The sequence below is a fragment of the Ursus maritimus genome, unplaced genomic scaffold (assembly GCF_017311325.1).
Source record: "Ursus maritimus isolate PB19 unplaced genomic scaffold, ASM1731132v1 scaffold_8, whole genome shotgun sequence".
Classification (NCBI taxonomy): Eukaryota; Metazoa; Chordata; class Mammalia; order Carnivora; family Ursidae; genus Ursus; species Ursus maritimus.
The window spans coordinates 66,614,396-66,636,822 of NW_024426996.1; the positions used below are offsets into that span (position 1 = coordinate 66,614,396).

A 22,427-nucleotide genomic window follows, 5' to 3' on the forward strand; every position below is an offset into this window, starting at 1 on the left:
TCCGAAGCTGGTGAACAGTGCTGCCTTCCCATATGGCATAGCAAGAATGGCTGAGTGTGTATCTTGGACATGAGACCAGGGAGATTCTATCGTCTGTCTTCTCTCCAATGAGACTCAACTCTCCTCCTCCCCATCCCCCTTCTTCTTCTTTTTTTTAATGTAAACCTGTAAATTGCACAACCCAGAGACTATATAGCCAACCAACCCTAACCATGGGTGGGGAAGAGTCCCCTAATGTTGTACTGTTCCCTAAACACCGCACCTGTTCAAGGCATGGTACAGTCCTGGCCCTTCGTAAGATGGTTCATCTCATTTCCGCATTAAAAAAAAGTTAATTTTTAAAAACAGAAGTCTAGTTGACACAATGTTACATTAGTGTCAGGTGTACAAAACAGTAACCCAACAACTCTAAAGATTCTGCTGTGCTCGCCACAAGTGTAGCTATCATCTGTGGCCATACAACGTTATTACGGTACCACTGACTATACTCCCTATGCTGTGCCTCTTATCCCCGTGACTTATTCAGTCCATTACTGGAAGCCTGATTTCCTCATTTTTAAAAAGTAGTTGACCACGTTTATAAAGAAGATGTCTAGTTTGGAGAATTACATTAATCTGAATCTAAAGAAAGAAGCATTCCATTTTTATTACTTTTTTTAAAAAAGTTTCTGCCTATATAGATGAAAAAAAAAGTCACTTCGAAGGGCAATTATTAGCCTCCTTGAGAAAAAAATGTGTTACTCCATCCCAATCTGAGGGCTGTCATTCATTCACGACATTATTCCCAAGTCCCTCTTTACGCGATTCTCTAAGCACTGTAAAAATTTGGCACGTGTGTGATATTCTACTTTATTTACTTGTTAAGTAGCTTGTGTCATCTCTGTTGTTGCTGATTCCTTAGACAGCCGGGTGCTGGCGAATGTGTAAGGACTGGCTCTCTGAAGTATGAAAAAGAGCCTGCACTTGTAACATTTGCTGACTTCTGTGGTGGACATATTCCCAACAGGGCTGGTTTCAAGGCCAACCTCAAGCATGAGGTCATGGAATTGAGCTCATGGAATTTGGACATGGGAAGAGATACGCACCATCGGCTCTCAGAGCACAGCTCAATACATCATTTTTCTACAAGTGGTTCTCAAATTGTGGTCCCTTGACCAGAGCATCACCTAGGAGCTTGTAACACTGAACATTTGGGGACTCATCCAAGATCTGAATCAGAAAGGGGAGGTGGACCAGTCATTTGTTCTGTAACACGCTTTTCAGATGATTTTGATGTATGCTATTTGAAAAAAATAGCTCCTCACCACTGCAGGGCTGGCCTTGTTAGCAGTATGCATGTTGGTAAGAAATCTCGGGCTTCTGACAGATATAGAAATAAAATGAGTAACTGCACACATGCTACTTCGGTTCTGGGAAGAAGGAATAGCTACTATATCTTGGGTTTTCTTAAACACACTTAAAGGTGTGTTAACTCCTCTCTCTAGACATAATTCCATGAAATAATGGTTTTCATATCAATTCATTTAACACACTGACATCTAAAATGAAGCCTTTTAGACCAAAAAATATCATACAGAACTAACATTATGTAGAATTATTTCCCCCTAATTTTATCAGATTTCATTTACTAAAATAAACAAAATCCATTTCCATCCATGTTGAAGATTAACCAGGCAACTGAAAAGACACACCTGATACACAAAATTATTCCCATATTCCCATGTTCCAACAGCACATTAAATAATGCATAATTTGGAAAATAAGTTTTCACTAAAGTAAATGTTATATAACAAAATCATACCATTAAACTGAACAAATTCTCTGGTGTAAGAATATGTAAAAATACTCCCTTTTAAAACATTAGTGTACCTTTAATAATGTTATATAAAGTGGAAATACATCAACATTTGAATATTTAATTCAACCAAACAAAGTAATTATTAAGCAATTTGTGGGAAGCTAATGGCAACAATATTACCGATGGGTTTTTCTACAATGATGAAGAAGCAGTGCCTGTCATCAGAGGTCACATTTTAGTAAGTCCTGAGCAAGGTCAGAGGCATTCGGATAAACACCAGAAAATTAGTAGAAGCAGAGTTAAGATGGGACAAATTTCCAGTTGAAGGTGAAGGAAAGAAAAAGATCAAGAATAACTTTCTTGGGGCGCCTGGGTGGCATAGCGGTTAAGCGTCTGCCTTCGGCTCAGGGCGTGATCCCGGCGTTGTGGGATCGAGCCCCACATCAGGCTCCTCCGCTGGAAGCCTGCTTCTTCCTCTCCCACTCCCCCTGCTTGTGTTCCCTCTCTCGCTGGCTGTCTCTATATCTGTCGAATAAATAAATAAAATCTTTAAAAAAAAAAAAGAATAACTTTCTTACACTTATGATGCCCAAGAAGATGGTGATGCCTCTCAGTGAAATTAGGAATGTGACAGGGACATGCGATTGCGCGAAGCAAAGGAAATGAACTCCATTTTGGACATTCTAACTTTATGATCCCAATAGCTAGCATTGTTTACTATTTGGTATGTGTTGTTCTAAATATTTTCTCATGTATCAAATCATTAAATTCTTACTACAACCCTACAAAGATGGAACTATGATTTACTATACCCATTTACCAGGTGAGGCCCGGAGAATTTATGAAATTTACTCATAGCAGCAGTGAGTAGATGGCAGAGCTGGGACTTGAATCAAGGCAGACTTGTCCTTAGGGCACCTGCTCTCTTCTATTCAATTTTAGTTTGAGTGCTAATGACATTCAAACGGTTCAAAAATCAAAATGATATAAAGTGGTATTCATACAAAATCTTGCTTCCACCCCATTCTTTGCTCTCTATTCCTAGTTTTTCTTTGTGCAAATACACAAAAAACTATATATATATATAGAAAATATATATGTATAAATATATGTATTTTATATATATAAATATACATATTTTCAATATATATAGATATTTACCCACTTTTGATACTGTTTCGCCTTCTTTCATTTTTTTTCCTTTTCAACCTTGAAAATCTTCCACTATCTTACATAGAGAACTTCCTCCCTCCCCTCCTCCCCCCCTTCCTACTTCCCTTTACCTTTTAACAGAACATTCCATTGTGTGGATGGACCATAGTTTATTTAGATAGAAATTTGGGCTATTTCCTAACTTTTGTTTTTACAAGCAATGCCACAGTGCGTATATCTGTACATATCAATTATTTTCAAGTCTATCTGTAGCTTAAATTCCCAGAAGGGGGATTTCATAGGTCAGGGAGTAAATGTATTTGCAATCTGAATAGTTATTTTCAAAGGACCTTCTGTAGACATTGTAAGCAATCTGTACTTCTAGTGTTGTGGTATCAGGATAGAAGATACACTTTCAAGTCCTCTGCTATACTCCAGAAAGAGATTCCTGAAAAATTTTCCTGTCTTGCTACAACGTAGATGAGAATGAAGACAATGTGAGTGGAGGAATGAGAACGGAGCTGAGTTTGGAAATTTCATCCTCAGAGGGACCTTACCGGCTATGTGCTGTATCATTATTTAAAGACAGGATTTCTGAGGCACAGAAAGATGAAGTATCTGCTCCGGTTTTATCCACTAGTAATTGGCCAAGCCTAGTTCTGAACACATATCTTAGCCACTATGATTTTTTACTTGTCAATTGTTAAATCTCTTAGTGTATTAAAATAATTTAATTGTTCTCTATAGCTTCTATTTCACAGAAGCATTTTTTAAATTCCATAATGGTGCACGAATATATTCATATATACATACATATAATATGCACATATCATGTACATAATCCATATCAACCAATCATCTCTGTACCCGAATCCTAGGTAACTGCTGCTTTTCTTTTATTTAAAAATAATGCGATGACTTTTCTTGGTTTTTGTGCCATAAACCAAAAAGTAAGAACTAAATGAAAACTGTGTTCTCCCTGGACCTCATAACAGATATCTCCATTAGATGATCAGTAAGCAGAGAAATGGACTTCTGGTTCATAATGAAAAGTGTGCCATCCAATATTATTCTTTTTTTGTAAATGTCCCATGGTATGCTCTACTGTTTGTTAGGCAAAAATGGGAAGAATATAAACTCAAAATAAGTTTTTTATGGTAACTTCTCATTGTGATATAATCACATGGGTTTCTACAACTTATCTAGAAACACTTTAAGTATATTTTATGTGAACACTCACTTTAATAAGCCAACCTCAAGAACTTTACTATGATTTCTGAGAGTTCTATGCTCTTTCGTTGCATACAATAGAACAAAAGAGAAAAGTGAAAAAAAAATGAGGCACAAAATCAATATTCTGAAACTTTTTGATGGGCAAACAAATTGAGGCTACATAATTTAAGGCCTAGCACTATCTGAAATGCTGGCATTAATTCATCACCATTTGGAGATGAAATTCGTATTCCATTTGGAAACCAGTAATTATGTGTTTGTTTCCATGCTCTAAATATTCCCAAGTGGGTTAGCTCACCACCAAAAGGACCCACTGAATTCCACTCATGGCTACAATTGGCATCTACTTTCCTGGAACTGTTATAAAGGCTCAAATAGGATGTGAAGGCTTTTGGAGCACACATCAGTGCATACGTCAATAATACAGAGGCCAGTTTCTCCAACTTTATGTCCTAGTCAATGCCCCCAAATTTGTTGCCAATCATATTTGGCTTACAGATGCATTTTGTTCACCATATATGGTATTTTTTTTAAAAAAATGTGAATCAATACTTAAAGGATGGAATACTTTATATTTAAAAAAAATCCAGATTTATGCCTTTCCTTGAAAAAGTAAGAGTTCTGGTAAAATTGGGGCCCACATTTTCCAGTGGCTGCATTCAAGGAGAACTGGGTGGATGCAGTCTGGCCCTGTTTTGACAAAAAGTGCACTTTTAGTTCACTCCAGACACAAATGTTCCCATTATGTTGCCAACCTCAAGGCTGTTTATAATAGAAGTTATAATGTAACTTTAAAAAGTTAGATCTTTTCAAGAGTCAAATGATGAGAACATATTCCTCTCTAGCAACTGGCCTGATTAGTTCCTTTAAGCTACCTGCCTGAAAAGAAACTGCTCACGTTTGACTTGGTGACCTTGCTCTAACTGTATTTCTACAGGTGGATAAGTAAACTGGGTAACTTGTCTGTAAGACGATAGTGAATTGGTGTTGAGATCCAACAGAGGGCTCTGAAGGTTAATCTTATGCAAAAAGCACATTTCCGGTGAAACTTACACCCCATGAATGCCACTCTTTTCATATCTTCAAAATATCATCAATCGCATTATATTATTAGAAAACTTCCAAAATAAATAACATTACCAATCATATATTGTATGTGTCCATTGGCTTCTTCTGTGTAATCTCCCTAAGAGCAAGGGTTTTGTTCCCTTAAAGCTTGGATCCGTGCCTGGCACATAGTAGGTGTTCAGTAAATATGCATTGCATGAATGGTAATGTTAAACCACTCACTGTGCTCGGTACCTTGGAGGTTCTTCTCTAGGGCTACTCTCCACCTGTCTTCACCCTACTTTGGGCTCTGGGAGGCTCCTGAGCAAACTATGTTATTGCGACCAGCGCAATAAGAGTTTTTTTCCTGGAATCTGATTTGGCCAAAGGGGAGGCCAGGCAGGGGATTGTCGGGTGGAAGTAGAGTGAGGTTGGATATTTAAAAGCCCAGTGCCATCTCTTAGGACTGACAACATCCCTTCACTGAAGGTCACAGCTGCTGCCAGGCAGTCCGAGCCACAAGTCCTATTCTGAGCATGGATTTCCATACCTGCTGCCCCCACTCACCCCTTCAAGATGGGGGGGGTAGCTGTATCCCTTGTTACTGGCCGCCGGTTACTGTACCGTCTCTAACAATCTTTATAAGAAGTCCCCTTGAGAATCTCTCCTCCATTATCCAGCTTGAGCATGACATCTCTTCCTGCCCGGCCCCTAAGTAATACACTTATCATAACGGCCGCTGTGGCCCAATTATCCCCTCCCCTCGCCGTTACAGAATAATAGAGGAGCAACAGCTTTTCACGGAACCACCGTGTTCACCTTTACCAGTAACTGAGAGACCTTCACCTGTAAATGGCAGAAGCTGGGTGCGAGCCGGTGTCGTAGCTGGCACGGACCCGTCCCCGATACAGTTCGACGGCAATATGGTCCTTGTCGCCCTTATACAGGAGGATTCCACTGTCTTCATCTGTGGCAATCTGGGAGGAAGCAACCCCGACATTAGTAGGACACACAGTCATCCACACATACATCACCAAAAAGCAGCAAGAAAGCTCAGCGAAGAGTTTTTACTCCAGCTTATTTTTTTCCTTATGGCTAAGCGAAAGTAATAATGCAAGGCACACAGAAATGATGACTTGAAAGGTGACCTGTTCCTAAGTTACTCTGATGCAAATAAATTCATGAAGAATTAAAAAAAGAAACCAAACAGTAACAGATATTTAAGAGAACACCATGGGACGTACCTAGAACTTTCTCTGCTGGAGGTTTTCATTCACCTGGACTTTCTGCTCCTGCTCTTCAGAGTAAAAATCTCTGTTTGTCTCCTGCTTTTTGGCCTTTTGGGGCTTTTAAAGGACCAATTTGGTAAAAATTACGACTTACACCTGAACCCCACTAGCTATTTTTTTTAATGTTTTTTTATTATATTATGTTAGTCACCATACAGTACACCCCTGGTTTTTGATGTAAAGTTCGATGATTCATTAGTTGGGTATAACACCCAGTGCACCATGCAATACGTGCCCTCCTTACTCCCACTAGGTATTCTTGTAACAATCCGGTGAGGCAAATGCTGGGAGGGAGGGAGGCGGGCTTTTTAAAGGTCTGCCTGCCTTCCTGAGTCCCATTCCTCATGGCTTTAAGGGCTCCCTGCCCCTCACCCGAGTGTCAGGATAAGCCAATTAAGGAGTGGCATCATTTGGAAATCAGCTAAAGTCATCTGAATTCAAAATACGTTAAAGTATTTTTCTTACCAGATAAAACAAACATGCAGCCCCAGTGAGCCCCATGTGTCCTGAATGAGAAACTCCTCGTCTAGTCTCACCTCCTCCATGCAGGTCTGACTGACGTGCTCAAAGGGACAAGGTGACTTGACAAAAAGTCTTACAATAACATTTGAGTTTGTTCATTTCATGTCACTTTTTTTTTTTTAAGATTTTTTTATTTGAGAGAGTAAGAGAGTGAGCCAGAGAGAGAACAAAAGACGGGGGGAGGGGAAGATGGACAGAGGGAGAAGCAGACTCCTTGCTGAGCAGGGCTCAATCCCGGGACCCTGGGGTCATAACCTGAGCCAAAGGCAGAAGCTTAACTCACTGAGCCACCCAGGCATCCTCATGTCACTTCTTAAAAGTTCTAGGTAAAGAGTTAAAAGGCACTGGCTGAATATTTTGTCAAGGTGTGTGGTCTCACCTGTGCTCTCCTTACTAAGAAAAGCCCCCCCACCCCCGTTCACCAGAGCACAGAACACGTTTTGTTGTTCTCTCTCTCTGTGTTTCACAATCAAGTAGTGAATAAAAATACCTGGTTCCCCTTTAGTTTTGAAAAACACAAATGTTGGAGAGAAAGGATAAAACTTATCACGCAGAGAGCGTTTTCTGTCTTTGTGTTATGGGGACGGTAACTGTCTCTTTACGAAACAGAAGCACTCCTGAACTACCACGGATGTCCATCCGTGATTTGGAGCTGAATGTGGCTTAGGGTAAAATCAGCTCTTGCTTCCGGGCCCAACTTACCTGTAGGGTGATGTTCGTTTGAGGCCGGACCTTGGCTGAAGGAATTTGAAGATAAGACTCTTTGTTGACAAAATTCACGCTGACCAACTTTTCACACTTCTCTCCCTGGTAGCCCGGCAAACACTGGCAGATGGGCTCATTTATCCTGATGATGCACTGCGCTCCGTTCTGACAATCAAAGTTATCACAGGGGCTGGTTCGAGGGAGGACCATGGGTGGAGAAAATTCACAGAACAAGCCACTGAAGAAAACAGAGCAATAATACACTGTTTTTACTTGATTGCCGAGGTAACTTGAAGCCTTTCTGTGAGACGGAACTCTACATGCAAACCTCTATTTCTACTTTTACCTGTAACCTTCGGGGCAGACGCACGTATAGCCGTTCACTGCATCTGTGCAGCGGGCTCCGTTTTTACACTTGTGGTCTTGGCAGTCATCAAAGTCAATGTCGCAGTGCTCGCCCACGTATCCTGGTGTACAGTCGCACCTGTTTGAGCAAGCAGGTAAACAGTTTTACACCCAACTGAGCCAAAGTAAGTGAACAGTTGCATTTCTTCTAGAAAAAAATGGCACTGTCTTTACAAAAGTATTGAGTATACTTAAAAACCACTGCGGCATTGTGTGTCAACTATACTTCAATAAAATAAGTGAAAACAAAAACAAAAAATGCAAAACTTGTGTGGAATAGGCTCAGAGAGCCCCCAAATTAATGGATGCCTAGAAAAGAGTTATTCCATGATTTCTCACCACGGTCCGTCAGAGGGATGGTGAGGACTCTGATGATAGTGAGCGTCCACAATCCCAATGAGCACAGATTTGCTCCCATATTCCTCCTTCCCACCCACCCACCCTTCCTTCCTTCTCCCTATCTTCTTTGCTTTTCTATTTTCCTCCTCCCTCCTTCTTCCTTCCTTCTTTTCCCCTCCTCCATCTTCCTTCCCTTCCTCTCCCTCCTTCCCTCCTCCATCTTCCCTCCCCTCCCTCTGTCCCCACTATTTTTGCCTATAGTGTCCTCTATTTTCATTTGCTCCGATTCATTTGATCAGTGGAGACCAAAAATAAGTGCTACGTTGCAAAATTTACTAAGAATATTAAACATATTTTAAAAATAATTAACGGTTTTGTTTTCTCAAAAAGAAGGGATGGGTTGGAATAAAATAGAATTTTATGAAAAAAAATTCATGTCAACATTGGAAACCATAATTCATAACAAATCCAGACAATCATTATGGCAGAGCTGGGCTGACCTAATGGAGTACGACCGGGACTGATAACAACAACAACAAAAATTCCTGGGGCCAATTCCACTGAAAGTTCTTAGCCGGATTGTTCACTCTGGTGGCACAAGGGAAGAAGGGGTCTCAGCTGCATTGATGGTAAAGAACAAGGGGTAACATACACCTGGCGTTCTTGGAGCACGTCCTCCTTGCCATGCCCTGTTCTAACCGCTTGGCATACATGGATTCACTGAATCCTTCCCCAGGGTCCTGGATTAATTGAATCCTTCTCCAGGGTCCACTACTTCACTCGACAGGTGAGGGAACTGAAGGACAAACTGGTTGAGGACCTTACCCAGGGGCATTCCAGGTAGGAAGCCCAAGCAATCTGACAACACGGCCTGAATTTCTAACCACTGAAGGATGAAGCACTCTGTTGTTGTGAGATGGAAAAGGCAGCATGGCAGGTGCAGTGGTTTTCAAACCGCTTTGAGGAGCGAAAAGGGACCAGAGAAGGGAAGGAGGCTTTTGGCAGCTTCCCGCTTCCCTCCTTTCTCCCTCAACACTCTCCTGTTGTGATTTATTAGTTTTACGGGTTGGGCTTCCATGAGCATTTCTGTTTGGGGTTTAAGAGAGGACTCAATGACTCTAGAAAAACAAACAAACCAGGAACCTACAGTTTATTTAGCTTTATAGAATTTGGACTTTGCAGTACCCAGGACTGGGTTTGTATCCTGGCTTCATCTCTTCATGTATGCAATCCTGACTTTACTTAAACTTCCTAGGTGTTCGTGTCTTCATCATGGTACAAAATAATTTCCATCTTATGGGTTTGTTAAAAGATTAAATAAAAACACTATCTGTAAAAGAATCAGTGTAGTGTTTGACACATCATGCATGATCAATAAATGGTAAGTATTTAAAAAAAATTCTATGAAGTCTTCATAATTCTATAAAAGTCTTTTGTGGTTCAGTCTTGACTCATTTTCCAGTTTTCTATTTCAAAGCCATTAGGATTAAATGAATGAGGATAATTAAAAATGCCCAGGTGAATGTGGACATTACTGAACACCAAGGGTTTTCTCTGAAAAATGCAAAATCAGGATTTAAGAATCACCAGAGGGCTGATGAATTAAAATAAATGGGGGTAGATAGCCTCTGAGGAGAACAGTCTTCAGCTCTGTGTGTATGAATTAGGAAATAAAATGAGCTCACTGCAGAAGCATGCTTGCTCTAGAGCCAGTGGTTTTAATACTAAATCATAACAAAGCAATGTCAACAACACATCTGAAGTTAAATGGATCTTAAGTGGCCATATACATCCTCAAATAGACAGACAAAGTCTGGGGAGAGAGCTTCCATCAATGTTAATGTGAGCAGAACCACTGAAATGCCAGGCATTAAAAGAAAGGAGAAATGCTTTGAAACACTCTGAATTATTTATCTGAGAAAAGAAATCAAAGTAAAAGATAAGAGAACCACACACTAACCACCAGTAGCTAAGATCTATTTTATATTCTCTTCTCAACAAATACGATTTTTCAAGCCCATTAGAACTTGGAGTCACGTTATGACCAACATTTTATTTTTTTGTCTTTCTCTTGCTCCTCAGATCAAATTTCAAAACAGAAGAAAATATTTAATTAAGAATTCCTTAAGGTTTGTATTATCAATAAAACCTATCCCACCCCCTCAACTCTATTATCTGCCAAGGAGTGAGGAAGAAAGCAGAGACTATAAAATATTCGTGGAGAAGCCCAACAGCTGACTCAGGAAGACGCATGCTTGAAAATACTGCTTATGGCGTATCATGGTCTAAAAATATCTCAAAGCAATTTAGGAGATTTACGAGGTATATAATAAAGCAAGAGAAGTGAAACCAGCTCTGTTAGCTTAGTAATAAGAAAATGAAGTTGAAGAAACAGAACAGGTTTGTCCAAACAACATTTGTCAGTAGAGGTTTTCTTTAGCAGCTTCATATCGTTTTGGTTTTTAAGCCCATTTTCTTTCTGCAACTCCCTCTCTCACAATGTGCAATTGTTTATAACAGGGGAGGAACAGCGTACACCGTGGCTTCACCTGCTTTCTGCTAAGCTATATACAGCTATAAAACGAGCTCACAGATTACTGCAGAAAACAATGGGTTTGGCCCAGATCAGCTAGCCCGTAAGCCAGTAAGATGCACTTCTGAGTGTGTAATGTAATCAATGGTAAGGGAAGATATTGAATTAAGGAGTACTCTTTTTGAAGACAAACTCCCTCATTTTTTAATGGTTTTCATTAAGTCCTACGAATTCTTTATTTTATAATCACGATTCACGGAGCTGTGTGACACCTGCATGGTAGATAAGCAGTCTAGAAAACCACGCTTTCCTGATGAATTTCTCCGAGAAATGATATTTGTTATGTAAGTGGTGGCTTTTCCTTTTTTTTCTTTCTCTCTTTCTTTCTTTCTTTCTTTCTTTCTTTCTTTCTTTCTTTCTTTCTTTCTTTCATAAGTGGTGGATATTCATTTTGCTAAATTCAATTGTGGGCAGATCAAAGACATCAGGAGTTAAAATAATTCATGTACAGTACTTGGATGAACAAAATGCAATGCAGAATCTTGTATAAATAAAGATTTCAATAAGACCTCTGGTTTTTGCATTGGATTGTAAACTAAAACATAACGAAAAGTAGAATCAAAGATATTCTTTTCTTTTTCAGTAAGGTATCAAATGGAATCAGTGGGTACTGAAATATAATTGTATATTCTTTTTTTTTTTAAGATTTTATTTATTTGAGAGAGAGAGGGAGGAGGGAGAAAGAGAGAATCAGAAGCAGACTCTGTGCTGAGCACAGAGCCCCACACGGGGCTCAATCCCACCACTGCGAGATCATGACCTGAGCCTAAACCAAGAGTTGGCACTTAATGAACCGAGCCACCCAGGCGCCCCTGGATTCGTATATTCTAAACCTGTGTTTGCATATTCTAAAATTTTAAACCAAAGTGAATAAAAAATATTCCGTAAATAAAATGAGAATAAGCATTTTATTCAGATTGATCTTTGAAAGGCAGGTCTGGAGATACTGACCCTGCCTCCATTCAACTTAGAGTATCTGATAATCTGTGGACAATTACCAAAATGTTAGAGTTTCAGCTCAATTCGCATCTTATAAAACTGTTCTCCACCTGAGCAATCTTTAATTCTTTGAGTCCTATGGCAATTATGCCTGAGTCATTTCACTGAGGAGATAAAGTCTGTGAATGTGAGTAGCTATAAAACTCTACATACGATGGTGGTACTACCATGTGCCCTGACCCATGGCAGGTGCTCAGTCAATACTGGGTAAAAGAACAAATCATTCTATTTGCTAGTTGTTGATAATAAGCACAGCTCCACTCTCGAACTCAACTGTGTCATTTCTGAGGATCCAACTTACCTTCCATAACAAACTAACTGTAATGTTAATAAACAACAGGATGCCTGAGAGGTAACCTGTATTCGAAAATCATCCAACTGGGAATAGAAAACCCAGCTCCCACTTCTGCCAATGAATAACCTTGAGATCTTTGGACAGCCACCGACCTGCCTAGGTCATTTTCCTCATGTTTAAAATGAAGAGTTTGGACCAGATGATCCCTAAACTATTGTCTGCTCTAAGAAGAGAAGTTGCTGTTGATAGACCCTTAAACTATTTCAGGGTTGTGGCAAAGGAATAATTTAATTTGATATCAAACATATTTCAGGAAGATTACTGAGGAGGAAAAAGAAGTAATTTTAAAGTTGTGAGCTCACCTGAGGGAGCCCTCTATCTAGAGTGACTGTCTGCTTTATCATCCCACACGAGACAAACATAAGGTGAAAGGGGTACTATTAATAACAATGTGAGACAATAGGCAGAAACTGGGACTGTCCCTGGGCATCCTGGGACATACGGTCCCTCCATTTTTCTACCTTGGATAGTTACGAATTGGTGCAGACCAAAAAAAAAATCTCAGTTACATTCAATTAAACTCCCTACTTACCACAAACTTACATTCATGTAATAAAAAAGCACCTAGTAGATATTACAGATTTATTTGGCCCTCAAATACATTTAAGGAAACACAGGCAAAGCCTACTTTATTTCATGCATGACGTCTCAGGAAGAGCCAGGGAACAAATGGAAATGCTGTCTTTTATTTTCTTTCGTGTACTAAAAAAAAAAAAAGTCCATGCTGTATAGGAACATTTACAAAAATGCCACTGACACTGGAGGATGTCCCTTTCAACCTGAGCAAAGGTGTGAAGTGAAGTCCTAAAAGGAAGGTGAGGAAGGTTCCTGAAGAAAAGCACCGCCTCGCATCGTGAGCCCCAGGACAGCCTCTGACTTACTTGAATCCCTTTGGCATCAGGATGCACTTGGAGTCGTGTTGGCAGGGGTTCAGGTCCTGGGCACAGAAGTCCAGCTTCTCCTCACACAACTCGCCTGTTAACACGGCAAAGAGTATTAGTTCACAGAGAAAGGTTAACGGGCTTCCCGCCAGCAGGCTGTCATGGGCCTCCGAGGTTAGCACAGCTTGTGACTGGGGAAAAAAATAAATCACAAGATACGGAAGCAGAAGATCCAAAATGCTGGTTATGCTGCTAAACAGGCTTATGATTTGGAACAACACAACTGTTGTGGTTTGCAACTAATATGAGCCCCTTTAGAACATACTATTGGAATGAGGAAAAGGAAATCTGGATGCTTTTTGTTTCTGTTGTTTTATTTATGCTAATTGGGGCTTTTTATTGAGGTCTAGCATATACCCCAAGGATAAGTGAATAGCTAGTGGATATTTACAAACTGAACCCACTCACAGAACCAGCATCCACATCCAGAAACACACCATTTACCAGCATCCCAGAAGCCTGACCCCAGGGGTAAGTAACCACTATCTAAACAGGACCAAACATTAGTTGTGTCTGCTTCTGAACGTGACATAAATAAAATCATTTGGTATGTACCCCTTTATGTCTGGCCTATTCTGTTGTTTTATGTTTGGAAAAATAATCCCCATATCTTCATAGTCTCCAAGGTCTTATTAAGTCCGGAAGAAAAAGACTTTGTTTCCCTCTTATGACTTAATTGCAACAGCTCAACAGAATATTCCTTAGTTATAGCCACTAACATAGAAAAAAGCAAAAGAAGAATCAATGGGAATAAGGACATACACTTCTTTTTTTTTTCCCTGAGTTTCAGCTAGCTCATAAAGAATAAATTTTATCAATACATGAGAGCTAAAAGCATAATCATGCAGATTCTAGACACTCTGTTGAATTATGTATCTGAAAACCTCTTAAGAAATGTCTTCGGTTATAAATAATATGGTCTATTTTGTGTTAGGCCAAATATGATTTTCAGTGAGACCTTCCCAATCATTGTGTAAGATAATAAGTAACTAGAAAGATTTAAAATTTAACAGTTCTCTTTGCTACCTTACCTCTAAATCACTTTTTAATTGTGTTATATATAGTAAATGAATGAATAAAGGGAGAGCTACAGGGCGCTGTTCATTTACAAGAAACTATTAGAACTTTCGTTCACTGAAAATGTGTGGATTGAAACAGCATTGGTTAAAAATCAGGAGTTTGTAGCACATTCCTTTGTTGTAAGACTGTCCTTTTAAGGAAAAACTTTGCTACCTGGTAGAAAGAGTTGCTTAGCAACTCAATGTGGCATATTATTTACACTTTAAGATCTGTATCCGTGATGCAAATATGTAAATGTACTCAGTTATTCTATCAGTTTGGTGTATGGTAAGTTAGGTTTTTTCCTGTCTCTTAAGGTGAACTAATTACATTGAAAGCCTCATATATTTCTTCTATAAGAAGGTTATCTGTGTCTCTAGATTTATGATACAGCAAGGTTTTAACAACATGTACATGATGAGCTATTTGTAAACAGGGTTTATTTAAAGCTTTTCACTTTCAATTAGTTTTACTTTAAGTAATACCCCTCGATGGAATTCATTCATTATAATTTATCAGCCTACCATGATGAATTCATTTTTAGTTTTCTAATCAAATCTATTTGGTTGGATACAGGCTGTTTACAGTAGTCTAGAGACAAGACAGTTTGTAATAACTGATGATACAGAGGGACCATTTAAGATCTATAATAAATAAAAGTACTCTATGTATTTTTCACTGTATATGCAAATAAGAAATTGTTTTAAAAATTATAAGAAAAGGGGAAATGTTTGACTTCTTATTCACTTGGATCCAATCCAATCCAACCCAACCTAACCCAGTCCAATTCAATCAAGCCGACCTAAGCCACAGTTTGTTAAGGATTTACTATACGATGCTGTGCTAGATTCTGCGGCCACAAGGACAGATGTAATGGACTCTGCCCTCGATCAGCTCCCAATCAACCAGTAGAGAAAGTCTGAGCTGGAGATGGAATATAGAAAGAGAAATTCATCTCTAAGAGAAGAAATTAGAGTTGAACCTTTATTCTCCACCAGGTGTTTCTCCATAAACTTAATGTGGAAAGGAGTGAGAAAGGAGATGATTCTAAGAAACTCTTGGCTAAACAGATTGGCCATTCCGTAATCAACAGCTTTAAAACTGAACATGCTAATTTTAATGCAAACAAAACAAACTACTGATAGCTTTTCCTTATAAAATAAGCATGTAATATTTCTTATAAAAATAAATATTTCTTATTTTATAAGGAATCTATCTTATAAGAATAGCACAGCAGCAATATTAACCACCGCTGAAGTCATGTATGATAGTTCTTTGTGACCAATACATGTCCACAAAGGTGGACATTTGAAAGCTTCACTGGTTTTCTATGAAGAATAGAAATAAAATTCACTAACAGTCATTCACTCATATGCTTTTAGGTACTTTTGAAAATTTCTCCTAAAACTCACAATATGGAGTGAATATTATGCATTTTTTCTTCCTTTTCTTTTCTTTCTTTCTCTCTCTCTCTCTTTTTTTTTTTTTTTTTTGGTATTATGTAGTTAGAACTAGTACTGAATTAGTGAAAAAAATCAGGGGATAATAATGGAAAATAAGGCAACTGTCTTTGCTGTTTTGGTGGTCCAGGGCTTGCCTGAGACAGTTATCATCCGTGTCTAGCTCCCTTCCTGAGATGATAGAGTGTGAGCTGATAGAAACGAAAGGTGGAAATGTTCTTTATCCTACTACACATAGTTAGTGTTGTAATCTATTATCCTGTAAGCAGATCTTTGTATTTTTAACATGCAGCAGGAAAGATAAGTCAGCTTACTGGAGTGGTTAAGGGCAATGTAGTTGAATACTGGTTAAATTTCAGCGCCCATGAACCCCTCAAGAGACAGGGGTCTAGACAAACACTGGCTCCATAGTTTCGCTCCAGCTCACTCCGCTAAATCCCAAGAGATCCTATTTTTTATTTGCTTTCAGCTCTGTACCCTTAGAAGTCGCCAATGTGATTCCACTTTTTAATTTGCCTTATGCTTGCAATTTTAAGCTTTTTTCTTTCTTTCTTTCCTTTCTGTGAGAATTTTTAAAAAAAAGATGTGTGTGTGTGTGAGAGAGAGAGATATCTAAGTTTTGGAGAAGAAATGGAAAGTGGTCCAACAGGAAGCCTATGGTATTTCTTCAGAATAACAGAGGCTCATGAATGATCTGCTATAACTTGTGAAGAAAAGGTATCACATCTTCTAATCAGGTGTCTTTTTTGTAAGAAAAGTGTCATCTGGTTCTTGGATCACTTCTTCCTGATTGTATCTATCAGGTAAGTATGGCAGAGAGTAGGACCGGAAATGGCCAAGTTCCACAGTGATACTGGTATGAGCTGTGAGGGAGCAAGGCAAGAGTGATGCCCCCTCCCCTAAAAGGGAATGGTTCCTCCAACCCCACTCTCGAGGAGGAAATATGATCGCTACTTACTGAACACTTGTAAATGTGATTTTTCTGAAGAATTTGATATAGTGGTCATGTGACCACATATCCTGGCTTGCTCACGACAGTCCTGGTTTATACCTGCTGTTTGAAGGTAATTATCAGTAGTGTCCCCATGCACTCACACAGATGCCCTGACTTGAATGATAAATGTTACAGTCACCTTGAAGATGGAACAGTAGAAGTAAGATCATCAGAATTAATGCTCTGTTTGGAGTGAGGAGTGAGCCAGCATAAAGAGATCCTAGGGAGTTAAGTACTCTTAATGGGTGAGATGATATTTGGGTTGCTGAGTTATTGCTTAAAATGACCTTCTGCAACTTATTCGGTATAGAGCAGTGGCTTGGTTACAGGGAAGTAAACTGGTTTTGCTGTTGTTGTTGTTCTAGGACCCAATTCTTTTGGTAAAATGATCTTCAGGAATGGAAGCTGTGCAAGGTAAACTGTGGCTCTAAAAAATCTTAACAACAACAACAACAACAAAAATGGAAGAAGCTTCTACAAAGATGGAAATGTAGCTAGCAAGTCAGCAGAGGGAGTCACCCTGAACTGCACAAAACATTATTGCATTCAGTGGCAAGAACAAAGTGTCAGCAGGTGCCCAGAACCCTTCAAGGTCGTGATACTGTGATATTATTAAATGAGGCAGAAATTCCCATGCACTTTGGCGGTTGTTATGGGAAAGTGTACCTGCAGTTTTGGAATGCCTCCTGCTTCTTTTCAGATCTATGAACCTAGCTGATTTTAACGTTCCTTCCTCCTTGGACACAGGGGGCCCTTCCTTGTATCTGCATTTATACTTCTGGCATCTTAACTTATCCTTTTGTTTACATTTCTTATTACCAAACTTACTGAAGTAGTTTCCAAGCTATTCTACAAACTTCTTCCATGATACCATACGGAGTGATCTTCCTATAGCTTTTTCTAATGATAATGATAACAAATCAGATTTTCAACATCACCATACGTTGTGAGTGTCAACTCTGTACGAGGACGTGTGCTAAGGCTAGGAGTAAAATGGTGAACTATAACTACAACAACAACAACAAAATGATATTTTTATTTTCATGGAGCCCATACATGAGAGGAAGAGGAGAGAGATATTAATCAATAATTTCAAAAGTAACTACAAAATTGCTTGTGTGATAAAGGCTAAGCAGAACATGTCCTGGTGCTCTAGGAGGGGGAAAGACCATGCTGGAGGTGTTTCGGAAGAAGTAAGACTGGGAGGTGAAGGGGGAGCATAGAGCAGTGGCAGAAGCTCTGTGCAGGAGGCTATATGCATGGAAAATCTTGGCTCTGACAGACTGGGAGTGAGCCTGGGAAAAAAAGTTACCAGAGGAGGCCACAGAGGTTGGCAGGGGCCATGTGGTAGAATGTCTTTACTCCACGAGCAATGGGTACCACAGAAGGTTTTTAAGTTGGGGGATGATCAGATGAGATCTGCACTTTGAAAAGATGAGATAATCTCTTTTGAGAAGAACACGCTGGCTCCACTGAAGGATGGACTGCAGAAGGGCAGATAAAGATGGACACAATAAATGATTCAGCTTGCACTCAGGTGGTGATAGATGAGATGGATGGACAGGAGAGATGCGTAGGAAACCAAATTTATGGGGATTTGTGATGGGTTGGATGAGAGCAGGGGAGAGAGAGGGAGCTGTCTCAGACTTCCAGGTTTCTGGTATGTATATCTGGAAGTACCTTTCAGTGACATAGAAAACACTGAAATGACCAGTTTTCTGGGGCAAAATCAAGAGTTTAAAATATAGTGATGTGGTGTTATGGGTTGACTTGTGTTCCTCTCTGTCCCCTAAAAAAGATATGTTGGAGTCTTCCAGTAGCTCAGAATGTGACCTTATTTGGAGACGGTGTCTTTGCAGTGGTCATCAAGTTAACATGAACTCCTCAGGGTGGGCCCTTATCCATTATGGCTGATGTTCTTATAAGTAGGGGAAATATGGAAGAGAGAAAGGACTGAAGAGACACAGGGAGAAGATTACTATCCACAGGCCAAGGAGAGAAGCCCACAAGGGATCCTTCCCTCAGGACCCAATCCTGCTGACACCTTGATTTCAGGCTTCTAACCTCCAGAACTGTGAGACGCTGAATTTCTGTTGTTTCAGCCACTCATTTGTGGTACTTTGTTACAGTAACACTAGAAAACCAATACAGGTGATAAATGCTAAATTATTAGAGGATTATGGCGGGGAACAAAACTTTCAATTTATGCCATTATTTCTTTTCTTTCTTTTTGGCTCTTATGTCTCATTTTTTATTTCATTTCATGTGGCTGTCCTCTCCTTGGTCTAAAATTTTCTTTTAGGTCTCTGAGATTCTCGAACAGAGTTTGGAATAAGTGATGCACAAGGACAGAAAGTAACTTATGACCATGCCTTTGCATGGCGAAAGAGTCAAGGTCCAACAGAGCACAGCAGAGCAAGTACGCTCTACATTTACCACAGGGGCTGGAAGTCGCTCTGTAAAGCACTGAGTCTGGGTGGACTTGGACCAAATCCTTCAGTCTCTCTCCAAGAGGAACTGGTGTTAACAGTTAGGGTTTGCAGGGGGCGCCTGGGTGGCGCAGTCGTTAGGCGTCTGCCTTCAGCTCAGGGCGTGATCCCAGCGTTCTGGGATCAAGCCCCACATCAGGCTCCTCCGCTGGGAGCCTGCTTCTACCTCTCCCACTCTCCCTGCTTGTGTTCCCTCTCTCGCTGGCTGTCTCTGTCAAATAAATAAATAAAATCTTAAAAAAACAAAACAAAAACAGGGTTTGCAGGACAGACAGCCTGGACTGTAATGAAGATTCTCCTGCCCTTTGGGTATTAAAGGACAAAAGCCAAGAGAAACTCAGGCAACTGTGTCTTGTAGAGAGGGAGAAAAGTAAGTCCAATGTCTTGTTTCAGCAACTTTACAATGAATACGGAGATTGGCTTGAACTTTGCAGAGAGCTACAATTAATAACTACCAACCATCTACATCATTATTAATTTAAAAATAATAATATGTTTTATTAATTTAAATTATCTCAAAGACATCAAAGCTCATGATAACTGTAGGATATCTGAGCTGAATCTTGTCACTAATAATGATTTACATTTCCCTCACCTATTCAAATTTCTTAAACATACTTTTTCTTAAAAAAAATACTGGTTTGACTCATGGCATCATTGAAAGTTTTTAGCTATAGTGATTCTTTGGCAAATCAATGAATAATGAAGATATTATGCAGCCCAGGGGAGTTAACATTAAATGTTTTCTAAAACTAGTAAGTATAGTGTAAAAGGAAATCAACCACTAATAATAGGATTAATTCACATGTACCCTGGAGTGAGAATCTCTTATTTGATCAAAATACAAAGCCGTTTTAGTTTAATAATTTTCATAATAAAATATTGGGGAGAAATATTTTGAGATAGACCCAGCAAATGATTAAAGGACATGCAGGATGATGCATGGTGAAGTCCTTGCTCTGGAGAAGTTACAATCTGGAAAAATGAGATGAAAAAAAATTTCCAGTATTCCTTGGGTTTCATTTAGTGATTAAAATATGGGCAGCATCCTGGCTTAGAAACTGGCTGAATGACTTACTATTTTTATTTGTTATTAAAAACTATACAATACAGTCCCCAAATTCATTATTACCCCTAAAGGGATTCCTCTGCTTGCTAAGGTAAAGTATGCTTTCAGGAAGAAGATATTTATGAAGAGTTAGCAGATGGACATTAGCTGATATCTATCTGCCAAGAAATTTGAGCAACAGCATGTCTCACCTGGGCTTATTCAGTCCTCAATGCCTGCTGAGCAGAAAAGAGGTTGGTTATTTGTTCCCTGGATTAGCATTTCTGAAATTTTTCAACTTCAAATCACTCTGGTTAAAATATTTGTTTTATACTGATAAAGCAATAGGAAAAAGTACATTTGATTTAGGAAGTATCTCATTTTAATTTTTCCAAAAGTTAAGTTGTAAGTTATAAATTCAGGTTGAGGATTTCTACAATAAAAACAATGTTAGATATGGGTACACAGCATTGCTGAAACACTTAGCCATTGCTAGTTCTTGCTAACATAACCAGATTTCATTTCTTTTTTCTCTGAAACCCCCTAAATAGTCTCAAGAGTCCATCCTGGGAATCATGGATGTATGAAGGGGGAGAGGAGGGTTCTGGGGCTGACAGTGTAGGCTGTTCTTGTTACTATTTATAAATTCTTACCAAACTTGCTTTTTTAAAAAATACAATAGGATCATTAATATTGATAGTAATAGAAAGGGAACTTTTGACAACAATCTGAATAACTGAACCAGAATTCTAGTGTTAAACTTAATCTGTTATAACATTTTCAAATATACTTGTGACAAGGGAGGAAATCTGGTTGAATCCCAGGACACGAGAATTTTGGAGGGTCAAATACATCATTCTTCAAATATGTGCCTTTCGAGTTCTTGCGTGGCTCAAGAAAATCCTGAATAAATGGTTCTAGTTTTACCTTTCTTGGCGCAGCATGGGAAGATATCAAAAACAGTAACCAACTGGACAAAATAAATGAAATTTAATTTCTGATAAGTACAATACTTGAGGGCAAAGGATACCTTGATTTATATTTTTATACCACCTCATTCCCATTCCATAGACTAGCAAATTGCCTTGGCACAAACACGATACTCGATGGCTGTTGAAAAATGTGAAAAACAGCACTTACGTGATTGCTTTTCAAAGCAAAAAAAAAAAAAAAAAACAAAACAAAACAAAAAAAAACACCTAAGAACATTAATGAAGGAGACCCAGGTGGTATACAGAACAACGTAAGGAAGAACAAAGAATGAGGAAACCCACTAGCAGATTTGCATTCTGTGATTTCAGACTGAGGTGCGCCCTTGCAGGCCGGACTAGATGCATAGCCTGTTGACTCTCTGATATCCCTGTCATCTCATCTGCCAAAGAATGACCATTCTGATTGGAAACAGAGAGTATGAATTCAGGAATGGTAGGAGTATGAGTGTCAGCACTCAAGTGCCATGGTTGAGAAAGGTAAGATAAATGGACCTGAACATTTCTCATGACCAACATTTTAAAATTCCTTCCAATTCCTTCAAAAAAATTGTGCATTTCCCATTTGTTCTTTATTCGTGTAGAAAAACAGTCTCTTTCCTCCCACAGATCTTTCAAGGTGTAGCAAGGAGGTGGATGAACCGAGGGGAGGGCGGGATGGGATGATGGGAGTCATCCCAGGAACTCTTCATTGAACTACACCCGAAAGAAAAGCATTTCTATTTTCTCCTCTTTTGCAGAACCAGTCCAGCCCTGTTTGTTACATCTTCTGCTCAAGGTTATAATCCCAGGCATCAGAGCACATTAACAGGAACAGACGCCTCGTCTCCAATCTGAATATTCAGTATCCTTATCAATGATGATGGTAATAATTGACTTTATTAATCACTAAGAGTGTGTTGTCCTTCCTTCCTTCCTTCCTTCCTTCCTTCCTTCCTTCCTTCCCTCCTTCCTTCCTTCCTTCCTTTCTTCCTTCTAAATAGTCAACTCTTTCTGAGGATCTTTTTTTA

General features: G+C 39.3%; 1 protein-coding gene across 2 annotated transcripts in view; it reads right to left on the reverse strand.

Moving 5' to 3' along the window:
- Positions 1-22,427, reverse strand: part of SLIT2 (slit guidance ligand 2) — a 344,854-nt gene that overhangs the window by 12,894 nt on the left and 309,533 nt on the right. For both annotated transcript variants that reach the window (XM_040625101.1, XM_040625100.1), the window contains 4 exons: positions 13,319-13,412; positions 8,093-8,230; positions 7,744-7,984; positions 6,077-6,207 (listed from right to left, as the gene is read on the reverse strand). In XM_040625101.1, coding sequence (XP_040481035.1) covers positions 6,077-6,207; positions 7,744-7,984; positions 8,093-8,230; positions 13,319-13,412 — 604 coding nt within the window. The remainder of the gene's footprint in view (positions 1-6,076; positions 6,208-7,743; positions 7,985-8,092; positions 8,231-13,318; positions 13,413-22,427) is intronic.